This window comes from Salvelinus alpinus, chromosome 5 (assembly GCF_045679555.1).
Source record: "Salvelinus alpinus chromosome 5, SLU_Salpinus.1, whole genome shotgun sequence".
In the NCBI taxonomy this organism is placed as follows: domain Eukaryota; kingdom Metazoa; phylum Chordata; class Actinopteri; order Salmoniformes; family Salmonidae; genus Salvelinus; species Salvelinus alpinus.
In genome coordinates this window covers 93,873,587-93,890,932 of record NC_092090.1, presented here as the reverse complement: position 1 = coordinate 93,890,932, position 17,346 = coordinate 93,873,587, and the positions used below count along the sequence as shown (strand labels likewise).

The window sequence follows — 17,346 nt, the reverse complement described above, 5'->3', positions numbered from 1 at the left end:
CTGCCACATGTCATACAGTTCCATGATAAATGAGGATTAGGGTATATTTATAGCACTTTTTCCCCTTCCAATATTTCATGGATTGAAATTCATCAATATATTTAGTGTGCAAAGGCTCTCCAAACCTGTTTTTTATGATTCATATATAGTTTCCTAACCCCAGAAATGTGCCTAAATAAACTACAAGATCAGAGTATTTATTAAATCTACCAATTGGTGCTGAAACGGAGACGAATATGCATATATTTAGATAACGTTCTTTCATTGATCGCTATATTCTGAACCCGTTCTCTCAATGTATTCTACTGAGACTGTAGACACAATTCTAATTAAAGGTACACCATATTTAAAGGGAGAGCTTAATAATAAGATCCATTTACTGAAAACCCTATTGAATGACAAATCCACAAGAAAATCTTTTAGCCAGCAAGTGGGAGGGTTTCCAGCTGTTGAAGTACATTTTTCAGTGTGCGCAAGGTTACCACACCTGTAGAGCACATTACATGCCGGCCAGTGCATAATTTGGGACGGATCCTGCCAGAACAGGATCCGGCATCTCTCAGTTTTGGACCGTTTCATTCCGGACACCCATTTGCCAGGATCCAGCATGAAAAATAATGTTCACTGTTCGCTTTTATTATAATTTTTACATTGCAATCAGAGAACTTTGACTCCTCTTTAATTCTCCTGCACCCTAAACAAAGCCTAATGTGAAAACATGCCTGATATTCTAAGAATTGATTCTCGTGGAGCCAGCCCGGGTATATGGTTTGTGCAATATTGTAGCCTATATAGACCAACGTGTGGCCATTGCTGTGGTGAGAGAAAGAAGCGTGCCTGTGTCTCTCACAGAACTACTGTAAAATTTTATTCACTTTCTATGATCTCTCTCCCTCTCTGCGCTGATAGACATGAGCCTTCAACTCTCATCTCTACAGTGTTGCACTTCATCATTTATTTCCTTATAGAATCATAGCCGCGGGAAGTGTACTGGAGGTGCCACACCCCTGATAAATTGATATACATTTGCCAAAGTTATAGAATTACTGCTGTCTGTTCAGAAATAAATTAAATCATTCTGAATTCTACACCTGGAGTGAGCCTATATTTAGTCATAGAGGATCAATAGCTTAAAAATAGCCTAGCTGTGGATTGTGTGTAGCAAGGGATGCTTACAGTTGGGAACGAGTGGCAAATCTGTCAGTGAATAGCATGCAGCTAAAACAGGCCTTTTGCAATATTTCAAATACAATCGTGGGAAAACACAGATTGGAAAGCAAATGGCTCCTGCTGAAAAGAGAAGAATCTAATCTGTCTGTAGGCTACCGAGTGATCAACTTCCAAATAGACATATGCAGCGAACATCATTGTTTTACAAAGAAAAACAAGAGAGATAAGCTTTTGGCAAGAGCGCATTGGCCATCGCTGGTGAGTGAGCTGTGCATCATTGGGTGAGTCAGTGAAACTGGAAAGCTTTTTTAGGACTATCATTTCCTCTTCATATTGTACAATATGTGTGTCTCCGTACAACTAGGCTCAGGCAATTGATGGATTCAAGACAAGGTCGTTTTTATTGATCTCAGTTTCTCAGTTTGTCAGTATCAAGTAGCCTGTCATTTCAATCATTTGTGAGGTATTAAAAATATTCTACTAGAAGTCTCCAATAATCTGAAATTATGTAGTATTGCATGAAATTAGTTTATAAAAGCAAAACAACAAAAAAATCCTTTGCAATTTCTGCAAGTGCCTCTACTCTGCTGCTCTATACCAGTATGCAAACGTGTTGATAACGCATGCAATGCTTTATTATAAAGGTGATTTTTGTTTTATGCGTTTCGGTACCTCAGAGCCCCCCTGGGTCAACACCGTCTCAAGCTCATTTTTTGTTCCGGCACCTCCCAATTTACAAATGAAGCACCAGCGCCTGCATTAGGTAAGTCTGAATACCAACTACTGAGAAGTACGTAGGAAAGGCATACATTTCCTGAGTCTGAATCAGGCCCATAGTGCATCTTGTGGTCAAAAATGTATAATAACGTAGATTGTTTTCTCTCCCTATTAACGTTCTACAGATCTGTACACCATCATCAATAGACACATTTACAGGACAAAACATTTTACGTTCACATGTTCGATGTAGATGCTCACAGGCATACTTTGTTTTGTAAGTACACATATCTGTCTGTCCTTATCCTACCTCATTTGCACACACTGTACATATACTTTTTTTCCTATTGTGTTATTGACTGTATGTTTGTTTATTCCATGTGTAACTCTGTGTTGCTGTTTGTGTCGCACTGCTTTGCTATATCTTGGCCAGGTCACAGTTGTAAATGAGAACTTGTTCTCAACTAGCCTACCTGGTTAAATAAAGGTGTTCTCAACTAGCCTACAACTAGCCTACCTGGTTAAATAAAGGTGTTCTCAACTAGCCTACCTGGTTAAATAAAGGTGTTCTCAACTAGCCTACCTGGTTAAATAAAGGTGTTCTCAACTAGCCTACCTGGTTAAATAAAGGTGTTCTCAACTAGCCTACCTGGTTAAATAAAGGTGTTCTCAACTAGCCTACCTGGTTAAATAAAGGTGTTCTCAACTAGCCTACCTGGTTAAATAAAGGTGTTCTCAACTAGCCTACCTGGTTAAATAAAGGTGTTCTCAACTAGCCTACCTGGTTAAATAAAGGTGTTCTCAACTAGCCTACCTGGTTAAATAAAGGTGTTCTCAACTAGCCTACCTGGTTAAATAAAGGTGTTCTCAACTAGCCTACCTGGTTAAATAAAGGTGTTCTCAACTAGCCTACCTGGTTAAATAAAGGTGTTCTCAACTAGCCTACCTGGTTAAATAAAGGTGTTCTCAACTAGCCTACCTGGTTAAATAAAGGTGTTCTCAACTAGCCTACCTGGTTAAATAAAGGTGTTCTCAACTAGCCTACCTGGTTAAATAAAGGTGTTCTCAACTAGCCTACCTGGTTAAATAAAGGTGTTCTCAACTAGCCTACCTGGTTAAATAAAGGTGTTCTCAACTAGCCTACCTGGTTAAATAAAGGTGTTCTCAACTAGCCTACCTGGTTAAATAAAGGTGTTCTCAACTAGCCTACCTGGTTAAATAAAGGTGTTCTCAACTAGCCTACCTGGTTAAATAAAGGTGTTCTCAACTAGCCTACCTGGTTAAATAAAGGTGTTCTCAACTAGCCTACCTGGTTAAATAAAGGTGTTCTCAACTAGCCTACCTGGTTAAATAAAGGTGTTCTCAACTAGCCTACCTGGTTAAATAAAGGTGTTCTCAACTAGCCTACCTGGTTAAATAAAGGTGTTCTCAACTAGCCTACCTGGTTAAATAAAGGTGTTCTCAACTAGCCTACCTGGTTAAATAAAGGTGTTCTCAACTAGCCTACCTGGTTAAATAAAGGTGTTCTCAACTAGCCTACCTGGTTAAATAAAGGTGTTCTCAACTAGCCTACCTGGTTAAATAAAGGTGTTCTCAACTAGCCTACCTGGTTAAATAAAGGTGTTCTCAACTAGCCTACCTGGTTAAATAAAGGTGTTCTCAACTAGCCTACCTGGTTAAATAAAGGTGTTCTCAACTAGCCTACCTGGTTAAATAAAGGTGTTCTCAACTAGCCTACCTGGTTAAATAAAGGTGTTCTCAACTAGCCTACCTGGTTAAATAAAGGTGTTCTCAACTAGCCTACCTGGTTAAATAAAGGTGTTCTCAACTAGCCTACCTGGTTAAATAAAGGTGTTCTCAACTAGCCTACCTGGTTAAATAAAGGTGTTCTCAACTAGCCTACCTGGTTAAATAAAGGTGTTCTCAACTAGCCTACCTGGTTAAATAAAGGTGTTCTCAACTAGCCTACCTGGTTAAATACAGGTGTTCTCAACTAGCCTACCTGGTTAAATAAAGGTGTTCTCAACTAGCCTACCTGGTTAAATACAGGTGTTCTCAACTAGCCTACCTGGTTAAATAAAGGTGTTCTCAACTAGCCTACCTGGTTAAATAAAGGTGTTCTCAACTAGCCTACCTGGTTAAATAAAGGTGTTCTCAACTAGCCTACCTGGTTAAATAAAGGTGTTCTCAACTAGCCTACCTGGTTAAATACAGGTGTTCTCAACTAGCCTACCTGGTTAAATAAAGGTGTTCTCAACTAGCCTACCTGGTTAAATAAAGGTGTTCTCAACTAGCCTACCTGGTTAAATAAAGGTGTTATCAACTAGCCTACCTGGTTAAATAAAGGTGTTCTCAACTAGCCTACCTGGTTAAATAAAGGTGTTCTCAACTAGCCTACCTGGTTAAATAAAGGTGTTCTCAACTAGCCTACCTGGTTAAATAAAGGTGTTCTCAACTAGCCTACCTGGTTAAATAAAGGTGTTCTCAACTAGCCTACCTGGTTAAATAAAGGTGTTCTCAACTAGCCTACCTGGTTAAATAAAGGTGTTCTCAACTAGCCTACCTGGTTAAATAAAGGTGTTCTCAACTAGCCTACCTGGTTAAATAAAGGTGTTCTCAACTAGCCTACCTGGTTAAATAAAGGTGTTCTCAACTAGCCTACCTGGTTAAATAAAGGTGTTCTCAACTAGCCTACCTGGTTAAATAAAGGTGTTCTCAACTAGCCTACCTGGTTAAATAAAGGTGTTCTCAACTAGCCTACCTGGTTAAATAAAGGTGTTCTCAACTAGCCTACCTGGTTAAATAAAGGTGTTCTCAACTAGCCTACCTGGTTAAATAAAGGTGTTCTCAACTAGCCTACCTGGTTAAATAAAGGTGTTCTCAACTAGCCTACCTGGTTAAATAAAGGTGTTCTCAACTAGCCTACCTGGTTAAATAAAGGTGTTCTCAACTAGCCTACCTGGTTAAATAAAGGTGTTCTCAACTAGCCTACCTGGTTAAATAAAGGTGTTCTCAACTAGCCTACCTGGTTAAATAAAGGTGTTCTCAACTAGCCTACCTGGTTAAATAAAGGTGTTCTCAACTAGCCTACCTGGTTAAATAAAGGTGTTCTCAACTAGCCTACCTGGTTAAATAAAGGTGTTCTCAACTAGCCTACCTGGTTAAATAAAGGTGTTCTCAACTAGCCTACCTGGTTAAATAAAGGTGTTCTCAACTAGCCTACCTGGTTAAATAAAGGTGTTCTCAACTAGCCTACCTGGTTAAATAAAGGTGTTCTCAACTAGCCTACCTGGTTAAATAAAGGTGTTCTCAACTAGCCTACCTGGTTAAATAAAGGTGTTCTCAACTAGCCTACCTGGTTAAATAAAGGTGTTCTCAACTAGCCTACCTGGTTAAATAAAGGTGTTCTCAACTAGCCTACCTGGTTAAATAAAGGTGTTCTCAACTAGCCTACCTGGTTAAATAAAGGTGTTCTCAACTAGCCTACCTGGTTAAATAAAGGTGTTCTCAACTAGCCTACCTGGTTAAATAAAGGTGTTCTCAACTAGCCTACCTGGTTAAATAAAGGTGTTCTCAACTAGCCTACCTGGTTAAATAAAGGTGTTCTCAACTAGCCTACCTGGTTAAATAAAGGTGTTCTCAACTAGCCTACCTGGTTAAATAAAGGTGTTCTCAACTAGCCTACCTGGTTAAATAAAGGTGTTCTCAACTAGCCTACCTGGTTAAATAAAGGTGTTCTCAACTAGCCTACCTGGTTAAATAAAGGTGTTCTCAACTAGCCTACCTGGTTAAATAAAGGTGTTCTCAACTAGCCTACCTGGTTAAATAAAGGTGTTCTCAACTAGCCTACCTGGTTAAATAAAGGTGTTCTCAACTAGCCTACCTGGTTAAATACAGGTGTTCTCAACTAGCCTACCTGGTTAAATAAAGGTGTTCTCAACTAGCCTACCTGGTTAAATACAGGTGTTCTCAACTAGCCTACCTGGTTAAATAAAGGTGTTCTCAACTAGCCTACCTGGTTAAATAAAGGTGTTCTCAACTAGCCTACATGGTTAAATAAAGGTGTTCTCAACTAGCCTACCTGGTTAAATAAAGGTGTTCTCAACTAGCCTACCTGGTTAAATAAAGGTGTTCTCAACTAGCCTACCTGGTTAAATAAAGGTGTTCTCAACTAGCCTACCTGGTTAAATAAAGGTGTTCTCAACTAGCCTACCTGGTTAAATAAAGGTGTTCTCAACTAGCCTACCTGGTTAAATAAAGGTGTTCTCAACTAGCCTACCTGGTTAAATAAAGGTGTTCTCAACTAGCCTACCTGGTTAAATAAAGGTGTTCTCAACTAGCCTACCTGGTTAAATAAAGGTGTTCTCAACTAGCCTACCTGGTTAAATAAAGGTGTTCTCAACTAGCCTACCTGGTTAAATAAAGGTGTTCTCAACTAGCCTACCTGGTTAAATAAAGGTGTTCTCAACTAGCCTACCTGGTTAAATAAAGGTGTTCTCAACTAGCCTACCTGGTTAAATAAAGGTGTTCTCAACTAGCCTACCTGGTTAAATAAAGGTGTTCTCAACTAGCCTACCTGGTTAAATAAAGGTGTTCTCAACTAGCCTACCTGGTTAAATAAAGGTGTTCTCAACTAGCCTACCTGGTTAAATAAAGGTGTTCTCAACTAGCCTACCTGGTTAAATAAAGGTGTTCTCAACTAGCCTACCTGGTTAAATAAAGGTGTTCTCAACTAGCCTACCTGGTTAAATAAAGGTGTTCTCAACTAGCCTACCTGGTTAAATAAAGGTGTTCTCAACTAGCCTACCTGGTTAAATAAAGGTGTTCTCAACTAGCCTACCTGGTTAAATAAAGGTGTTCTCAACTAGCCTACCTGGTTAAATAAAGGTGTTCTCAACTAGCCTACCTGGTTAAATAAAGGTGTTCTCAACTAGCCTACCTGGTTAAATAAAGGTGTTCTCAACTAGCCTACCTGGTTAAATAAAGGTGTTCTCAACTAGCCTACCTGGTTAAATAAAGGTGTTCTCAACTAGCCTACCTGGTTAAATAAAGGTGTTCTCAACTAGCCTACCTGGTTAAATAAAGGGGAAATAAAAAGTGTATTGCTGATGTTGCGTGTGTATGAGAGCAGGAGGAAGGAGGTGAGAATATAACAGAGCCAGTGGAGAAGAGGAGGAGCAGGAGGAAGGAGGTGAGAATATAACAGAGCCAGTGGAGAAGAGGAGGAGCAGGAGGAAGGAGGTGAGAATATAACAGAGCCAGTGGAGAAGAGGAGGAGCAGGAGGAAGGAGGTGAGAATATAACAGAGCCAGTGGAGAAGAGGAGGAGCAGGAGGAAGGAGGTGAGAATATAACAGAGCCAGTGGAGAAGAGGAGGAGCAGGAGGAAGGAGGTGAGAATATAACAGAGCCAGTGGAGAAGAGGAGGAGCAGGAGGAAGGAGGTGAGAATATAACAGAGCCAGTGGAGAAGAGGAGGAGCAGGAGGAAGGAGGTGAGAATATAACAGAGCCAGTGGAGAAGAGGAGGAGCAGGAGGAAGGAGGTGAGAATATAACAGAGCCAGTGGAGAAGAGGAGGAGCAGGAGGAAGGAGGTGAGAATATAACAGAGCCAGTGGAGAAGAGGAGGAGCAGGAGGAAGGAGGTGAGAATATAACAGAGCCAGTGGAGAAGAGGAGGAGCAGGAGGAAGGAGGTGAGAATATAACAGAGCCAGTGGAGAAGAGGAGGAGCAGGAGGAAGGAGCTGAGAATATAACAGAGCCAGTGGAGAAGAGGAGGAGCAGGAGGAAGGAGGTGAGAATATAACAGAGCCAGTGGAGAAGAGGAGGAGCAGGAGGAAGGAGGTGAGAATATAACAGAGCCAGTGGAGAAGAGGAGGAGCAGGAGGAAGGAGGTGAGAATATAACAGAGCCAGTGGAGAAGAGGAGGAGCAGGAGGAAGGAGGTGAGAATATAACAGAGCCAGTGGAGAAGAGGAGGAGCAGGAGGAAGGAGGTGAGAATATAACAGAGCCAGTGGAGAAGAGGAGGAGCAGGAGGAAGGAGGTGAGAATATAACAGAGCCAGTGGAGAAGAGGAGGAGCAGGAGGAAGGAGGTGAGAATATAACAGAGCCAGTGGAGAAGAGGAGGAGCAGGAGGAAGGAGGTGAGAATATAACAGAGCCAGTGGAGAAGAGGAGGAGCAGGAGGAAGGAGGTGAGAATATAACAGAGCCAGTGGAGAAGAGGAGGAGCAGGAGGAAGGAGGTGAGAATATAACAGAGCCAGTGGAGAAGAGGAGGAGCAGGAGGAAGGAGGTGAGAATATAACAGAGCCAGTGGAGAAGAGGAGGAGCAGGAGGAAGGAGGTGAGAATATAACAGAGCCAGTGGAGAAGAGGAGGAGCAGGAGGAAGGAGGTGAGAATATAACAGAGCCAGTGGAGAAGAGGAGGAGCAGGAGGAAGGAGGTGAGAATATAACAGAGCCAGTGGAGAAGAGGAGGAGCAGGAGGAAGGAGGTGAGAATATAACAGAGCCAGTGGAGAAGAGGAGGAGCAGGAGGAAGGAGGTGAGAATATAACAGAGCCAGTGGAGAAGAGGAGGAGCAGGAGGAAGGAGGTGAGAATATAACAGAGCCAGTGGAGAAGAGGAGGAGCAGGAGGAAGGAGGTGAGAATATAACAGAGCCAGTGGAGAAGAGGAGGAGCAGGAGGAAGGAGGTGAGAATATAACAGAGCCAGTGGAGAAGAGGAGGAGCAGGAGGAAGGAAGTGAGAATATAACAGAGCCAGTGGAGAAGAGGAGGAGCAGGAGGAAGGAGGTGAGAATATAACAGAACCAGTGGCGAAGAGGAGGAGCAGGAGGAAGGAGGTGAGAATATAACAGAGCCAGTGGAGAAGAGGAGGAGCAGGAGGAAGGAGGTGAGAATATAACAGAGCCAGTGGAGAAGAGGAGGAGCAGGAGGAAGGAGGTGAGAATATAACAGAGCCAGTGGAGAAGAGGAGGAGCAGGAGGAAGAGCGGGAGGTGAAGGAGGACACGCAGGTGGAGCAGGAGGAGGAAGAAGAGTTAGTGGGGGAGGACGTTTACTCACTCTGCATACAGAGTCCGTCAGTACAGTTCTGGGACTGTAGGACCATACCCTCGCAGTCCTTGCCTCCATTTTTGGGTGCAGGGGCATTGCATTCTCTCCTGCGCCAGTGAGTGCACTCTGTACCACAAGTAGACCACTTACTCCACTCTGTCCACAACCCGTCGACTGCAGGGGAGAGTGAGAGATACAGGGTTCACTGGGATACAATATCAACACAGTTGATCTGGCTCTGAAGGTAAAATACAGAACAATACAATACAGAACAATGATACAGTACAGAGTTAAATGGAGTAGTATAGTATAAAACAGAATATATAATATACTATAGAACACAACAGAGTAGACTAGAACAGAACACAATAGAATAGAACAGAGTAGAACAGAACACAACAGAATAGAACAGAGTAGACTAGAACAGAACACAATAGAATAGAACAGAGTAGAACAGAACACAACAGAATAGAACAGAGTAGACTAGAACACAACAGAATAGAACAGAGTAGACTAGAACAGAACACAACAGAATAGAACAGAGTAGACTAGAACACAACAGAATAGAACAGAGTAGACTAGAACAGAACACAACAGAATAGAACAGACTAGAACAGAACACAACAGAACAGAGTAGACTAGAACACAACACAACAGAATAGAACAGAGTAGACTAGAACAGAACACAACAGAATAGAACAGAACACAACAGAATAGAACAGAGTAGAGTAGAACACAACACAACACAACAGAATAGACTAGAACAGAACACAACAGAATAGAACAGACTAGAACAGAACACAACAGAATAGAACAGAGTAGACTAGAACATAACACAACACAACAGAATAGACTAGAACACAACAGAACAGAACAGAATAGACTAGAACAAAACACAACAGTATGCGTGTCCATACCAGTGCAGAGGGAGGTGCAGGCCAGCTTCTGGGTTGCCTGTCCATCACAGGGGGCTCCTCCGTTGAGCGGGGCGGGATTGGTACAGCTGCGGGTACGCTTTTGGTAACCGCGGCCACAGCGACTGTTACACACTGACCACTCTGTCCATGTCGACCAGCCGCCGTTCACTATGGTAACAGAGAACGGAGAGAATAAACGTCTACGCATGCACAAAAAAGTTTGAATCTCGTCTTATATTTGAATCTTGGTCCCATTTAAAAAAAATTGTTGACGTATAATCAGAGGGATATGTCAGTATAGGCAGGGCTAAAAGTACATTTCATTTCTTCCCGGTACAGGACCTCCTACAACGGGGTCCAAAATGATTCACACGCTTGATAAATATGAGCAATAATGACTGTATAAAATAAATAAAATACTGAGCTACATTGTATCCTCAAAAATATAGGGAAATATATATTATTTTATACTAATAAAATTGCTCAGAGAAAGAGATTTTGTTGAACAAGTAATATTTTAGTCAAAGATAAGGGTCAAAATTATTGACACCCCTAAAGATCCTTGGAAATAAAGTAGCCAAAAGTGTAGTATTTGTTCCCATATTCCTATCAAACTGCAAATGCATCCAACAAATGTGTAGAGTCACAAGCTTAATGTCGGTAGTCCTTATATCATAATGTAGAAATAGGAATCTTTAGGGGTGTCAATCATTTTCACCCCTACCTTGAGTTTTTTAAAATTATTACTTTAATATCTGTCTCTGAGCAATTGTTTTAGTATAAAATAATATAATTTTCCATTTTTTAAGCATACAATACAGCTCAGTATTTGAATTATTTATTTTACAGTCATTATTGCTAATCTTTATGAACGGTGTCAATAATTTCAAACCCCACTGTAAGTGTGCATGCACAATTTTTTATGGGCTTGTGGCTCTGGAGGAGGCAAGCCCTCTTGCTGCGCCCTTCCAACACCTTTCCTGCACTTTTGGGAGGTTAATGGAGCCCAGCTGAGGGTAATAAGTCAATCAAGTGTGTGATTGGCTGGACAATCAGCCCAACAGTTGATTAGGCTGCTGCTGCTGCTCTCATTTGATGGAGACGATTGGAGACAGCAGCAGACAGGTTGGGGGCAGAAGGACATTCAGTTTAAGATAACGGTTGTTATTTAAAATTATACTTAAAGTTTCTTATTTGTAAGCAGTTCTGTTGGTCAATTATGAAATTACAACTTAACTTTGAACTGCCTCACTGACCCTGAGACCATGGCAACGGTTTCTCCCCTGGCTCTGTCACAGGGTCTGATAATAAAGAAGTCATATCGTATGACCTTAAATGTATTACCTTTTAATGGGGCATGAACACCAAACAGGCATGATGTTTTTATCTGATAGGCAGGGTTGTTTTAAAGCAAAATTCCTGCAATTCCACACATTTTGCAATGGCTTAAGCCATGTACTTATGCTATCTGAGTGAATCAAAATATAACACAATCCAATGCCATGAATTTTTGGATTCTCCCTGACTAGTTTTATTCTGGTGGTTGCTAGTTCTCAGAATGATCTTATTTAAAAATGTATATCTCCAATATATTTTCTATATAATTTATATCTGGTTTTAGTTTACACTGAAAACGTTCAGTTTACACTGAAAACGAGTGGCAGACACGATTTAGCAGCGGTGGCCCGCAGCTACTAAATAAACATAGGGGAAACGCTGCCTCCATTTGATGAATGGAAAGAGTCTATTGAAACACGAAAGAGTAATGACATTTGCCAATTGTCATTAGGTATATAATACCGTTCAAAAGTTTGGGGTCACATAGAAATGTCTTTTTGTCCATTAAAATAACATCAATTTGATCAGAAATACAGTATAGACATTGTTAATGTTGTAAATTACTATTGTAGCTGGAAACAGCTGATTTTTTATGGAATATCTACATAGGCTTACAGAGGCCCATTATAAGCAACCATCACTCCTGTGTTCCAATGGCACGTTAGCTAATCCAAGTTTATCATTTTAAAAGGCTAATAATGTTAGCACAGCTGAAAACTGTTGTGTTGATTAAAGTAGCAATACAACTGGCCTTCTTTAGACTAGTTGAGTATCTGGAGCATCAGCATTTGTGGGTTCGATTACAGGCTCAAAATGGCCAGAAACAAATAACTTAATTCTGAAACTTGACAGTCTATTCTTGTTCTGAGAAATTAAGGCTATTCCATGCGAGGAATTGCCAAGAAACTGAAGATCTCATACAACGCTGTGTACTACTCCCTTCACAGAACAGTGCAAACTGGATCTAACCAGAAAAGAAAGGAGTGGGAGGCCCCGGTGCACAACTGAGCAAGAGGACAAGTACATTAGAGTGTCTAGTTTGAGAAACAGACGCCTCACAAGTCCTCAACTGGCAGCTTCCTTAAATAGTACCAGCAAAACATCAGTCTCAACGTCAACAGTGAAGAGGCGACTTTGGGATGCTGGCCATCTAGGCAGAGTTGCAAAGAAAAAGCCATATCTCAGACTGGCCAATAAAAATAAAAGATTAAGATGGACAAAAGAACACAGACACTGGACAGAGGAACTCTGCCTAGAAGGCAGTGAACAGTGAAGAGATGACTCCTGGATGCCTGCCTACCCTTATTGGCCAACGTGCAATCATTGGAAAACAAACTGGACAATCTACGATTAAGACTATCCTGCCAATGGGACATTAAAAACTGTAATATCTTATGTTTCACTGAAACTTGGCTGAACAACGACACGGATAATATAGAGCTGGCTGGCTTTTCCATTTTTTCGGCAGGACAGAGCAGCTACATGTGATAAGACGAGGGGCGGGGGTGTGTGTCTATTTGTCAATAACTTCTGGTGAGCGATGTCTAATATTAAAGAAGTCTCGAGGGGTTGCTCACCTGAGGTATAACCTCATGAAAAGCTGTAGACCACACTATCTACCAAGAGAGTTCACATCTATATTATTCGTAGCCATCTATTTACCACCACAAACTGATGCTGGCACTAAGACCGCACTCAACGAGCTGTATAAGGCCATAAGCAAACAAGAAAATGCTCATCCAGAAGCGGTGCTCCTAGTGTCCGGGGACTTTAAAGCAGGCAAACTTAAATTAATTTTACCTCATTTCTACCAGCATGTCACATGAAAAAGACAATTCTAGACCACCTTTACTCCACACACAGAGACGTGTACAAAGCTCTCCCTCACCCTCCATTTGGCAAATCTGACCATAATTATATCCTACTGATTCCTGCTTACAAGCAAAAACTAAAGCAGGAAGTATCAGTGACTCGCTCAATACAGAAGTGGTCAGATGACGCGGATGCTACGCTACAGGACATTTGCTAGCACAGATTGGAATATGTTCCGTGATTCATCCAATGGCATTGAGGAGTATACCACCTCAGTCACCGGTTTCACCAATAAGTGCAAGTGCATCGACAATGTCATCCCCACAGTGACCGTACATACATTTCCCAACATCCGCACCGAGCTAAAGGCTAGAGCTGCCGCTTTCAGGGAGCGGGACACTAATCGGGACATTTATAAGAAATCCCGCTATACCGTCAGACTAACCATCAAACAGGCAAAGCGATAATACAGGACTAAGACTGAATCCTACTACACCAGCTCTGACGCTCATCGGATGTGGCAGGGCTTGAAACTATTCCGGACTACAAAGGGAAACCCAGCCACGAGCTGCCCAGTGACACAAGACTACCAGACGAGCGAAATGCCTTTTATGCTTGCTTTGAGGCAAGCAACACTGAATCATGCATGAGAGCACCAGCTGTTCCAGATGACCGTGTGATCACGCTCTCCATAGCCTAAATGAGCATGACCTTTAAACAGGTCAACATTCAGAAAGCTGCGGGGCTAGATTGATTATCAGGATGTGTACTCAAAGCATGCACGGACCAACTGGCAAGTGTCTTCACTGACATTTTCAACCTCTCCCTGGCTGAGTCTGTAATACCTGCATCTTTCAAACAGACCACCATAGTCCCTGTACCCAAGAACGCCAAGGTAACCTGCCCCAATGATTACCTCCCCGTAGCACTCACGTCGGTAGCCATGAAGTGCTTTGAAAGGCTGGTCATGGCTCACATCAACACCATTATGCCAGAAACACTAGACCCACACCTCCCTTTGCAACTGGATCCTGGACTTCCTGATGGGCCGTCCGCAGGTGGTAAGGGTAGTCAACAACAATCCTGCTACGCTGATCCTTAACACCGGGGCCCCTCAGGGGTGCGTGCTTAGTCTCCTCCTGTACTCCCTGTTCACACTCGACTGCGTGGCCAAGCACGACTCCAACTCCATCATTTAAGTTTGCTGACGACACAACAGTGGTAGGCTTGATCACCGACAATGATGAGACAGCCTATAGGGAGGAGGTCAGAGACCTGGCAGTGTGGTGCCAGGACAACAACCTCTCCCTCAATGTGAGCAAACTTAGAAACTCTCTCTCAATGTGAGCAGCTCAAAGGAGCTGATCGTGGACTATAAGAAAAGGGGGGCCGAACAGGCCCCCATTAACATCGATTGGACTGAAGTGGAGCGGGTCGAGAGTTTCAAGTTCCGTGGTGTCCACATCACCAACAAACTATCATGGTCCAAAAACAAAAAGACAATCGTGAAGAGGTGACGACAACACCTTTTCCCCCACAGGAGACTGAAAAGATTTGGCATGGGTCCCCAGATCCTCAAAAACTTCTACAGCTTAACCATCGACAGCATCCTGACCGGTTGCATTACCACCTGGTATGGCAACTGCTCGGCATCTGACCTTAAGGCGCTACAGAGGGTAGTGCATACGGCCCAGTACATCACTGGGGCCAAGCTCCCTGACACCCAGGACCTATATACTAGGCAGTGTCAGAGGAAGGCCCACAAAATTGTCAAAGACTCCAGTCACCCAGGTCAAAGACTGTTCTCTCTGCTACCGCACGGCAAGCGGTACCGGAGTGCCAAGTCTAGGACCAAAAGCCATAAGACTGCTGAACAACTAAACTAATCAAATGGCTACCTGGACTATTTACATTGTGCCTCCCCCCCTTTGTTTTTACCCTGCTGCTTCTCGCTGTTTATTATCATAGTCACTTTACAAATTATCTCAACAAACCTGTACTCCCGCACATTGACTTGGTACCCTTACCCTTGTATATAGCTTCCACATTGACTCGGTACCTCCTGTATATAGCCTTTACATTGACTCGGTACCTCTACCTCCTGTATGTAGTCTCCACATTGACTCTGTACCGGTACCCCCTGTATATAGTCTCCACAATGACGCTGTACCCCTGGTAAATAGTCTCCACATTGACGTGGTAACGGTACCCCCTATATAGTCTCCACATTGACCAAGTACCTCCTGTGTATAGTCTCCACATTGACTAAGTACAGGTACTCCCTGTTTATAGTCTCCACATTGACTCAGTACCGGTACCCCCTGTATATAGTCTCCACGTTGACCAGGTACCAAATGTATATAGTGTCCACGTTGACCAGGTACCCCCTGTATATAGTCTCCACATTGACCAGGTACCCCCTGTATATAGTCTCCACATTGACCAGGTACCCCTTCTTTATAGTCTCCACATTGACTCGGTACAGGTACCTCCTGTATATAGTCTCCACATTGACTCGGTACAGGTACCTCCTGTATATAGTCTCCACATCGACTCGGTACAGGCACCTCCTGTATATAGTCTCCACATTGACTCAGTACAGGTACTCCCTATTTATAGTCTCCACATTGACCAGGTACCTCCTGCATATAGTCTCCACATTGACTCAGTACCAGTACCCCCTGTATATAGTCTCCACATTGATCAGCTACCTCCTGTATATAGTTCCCACATTGACTCAGTACAGGCACCCCCTGTATATAGTCTCCACATTGACTCTGTACAGGTACCTCCTGTATATAGTCTCCACATTGACTCGGTACAGGTACCCCCTGTATATAGTCTCCACGTTGACCAGGAACCCCCTGTATATAGTCTCCACGTTGACCAGGTACCCCCTGTATATAGTCTCCACGTTGACCAGGTACCCCCTGTATATAGTCTATATAGTCTCCACGTTGACCAGGTACCCCCTGTATATAGTCTCCACGTTGACCAGGTACCCCCTGTATATAGTCTCCACGTTGACCAGGTACCCCCTGTATATAGTCTCCACGTTGACCAGGTACCCCCTGTATATAGTCTATATAGTCTCCACGTTGACCAGGTACCCCCTGTATATAGTCTCCACGTTGACCAGGTACCCCCTGTATATAGTCTCCACGTTGACCAGGTACCCCCTGTATATATTCTATATAGTCTCCACGTTGACCAGGTACCCCCTGTATATAGTCTATATAGTCTCCACGTTGACCAGGTACCCCCTGTATATAGTCTCCACGTTGACCAGGTACCCCCTGTATATAGTCTATATAGTCTCCACGTTGACCAGGTACCAAATGTATATAGTCTCCACGTTGACTAGGTACCCCCTGTATATAGTCTCCACGTTGACCAGGTACCCCCTGTATATAGTCTCCACATTGACCAGGTACCCCCTGTATATAGTCTCCACGTTGACCAGGTACCCCCTGTATATAGTCTATATAGTCTCCACGTTGACCAGGTACCAAATGTATATAGTCTCCACGTTGACCAGGTACCCCCTGTATATAGTCTCCACGTTGACCAGGTACCCCCTGTATATAGTCTTCACGTTGACCAGGTACCCCCTGTATATAGTCTCCACGTTGACCAGGTACCCCTGTATATAGTCTCCACGTTGACCAGGTACTCCCTGTATATAGTCTCCACGTTGACCAGGTACCCCCTGTATATAGTCTCCACGTTGATCAGGTATCCCCTGTATATAGTCTCCACATTGACCAGGTACCCCCTGTATATAGTCTCCACGTTGACCAGGTACCCCCTGTATATATTCTATATAGTCTCCACGTTGACCAGGTACCCCCTGTATATAGTCTCCACGTTGACTAGGTACCCCCAGTATAGAGCCTTGTTGTTGTTATGTACATTTATTGTGCTACTTTTTGATTTATTAGATTTTTTTCAACTTTAGTTTATTTAGTAAATATTTTATTAACTATATTTCTTGTACTGCATTGTTGGTTAAGGGCTTGTAAGTAAGCATTTCACAGTAAGGTTTAAACCTAGTGTATTCGGCGCATGACACAAATACAATTTGATTTGATTTATGTTTCATTTGTGTGCCCATGCAGGTGTGTGTTTGTTTACGCTCACATAGAAACGTGTTTGGTACAGTATTTGATATTTGGGAGGTTTTAAGGATTAATCATGTGAAGAAACTCTCCCTCTCCTCATTTTGTCAAAAAGCCTTCTCTCATTTATATCCCTTAATTTGCCGTGTCAAAGACAGAGAGGGAGAGAGAGAGAGAGAGAGAGCGAGGGAGAGAGGGAACACTGGAGACGGAGAACAGG

General features: G+C 42.8%; 1 protein-coding gene across 1 annotated transcript in view; it reads right to left on the bottom strand.

Annotated features, from left to right (window-relative positions):
* unc5ca (unc-5 netrin receptor Ca) overlaps positions 1-17,346 on the bottom strand; it is a 285,855-nt gene that overhangs the window by 85,791 nt on the left and 182,718 nt on the right. The window contains exons 6-7 of the mRNA XM_071404226.1: positions 9,859-10,026; positions 8,951-9,115 (exon numbers count right to left, since the gene is read on the bottom strand). Coding sequence (XP_071260327.1) covers positions 8,951-9,115; positions 9,859-10,026 — 333 coding nt within the window. The remainder of the gene's footprint in view (positions 1-8,950; positions 9,116-9,858; positions 10,027-17,346) is intronic.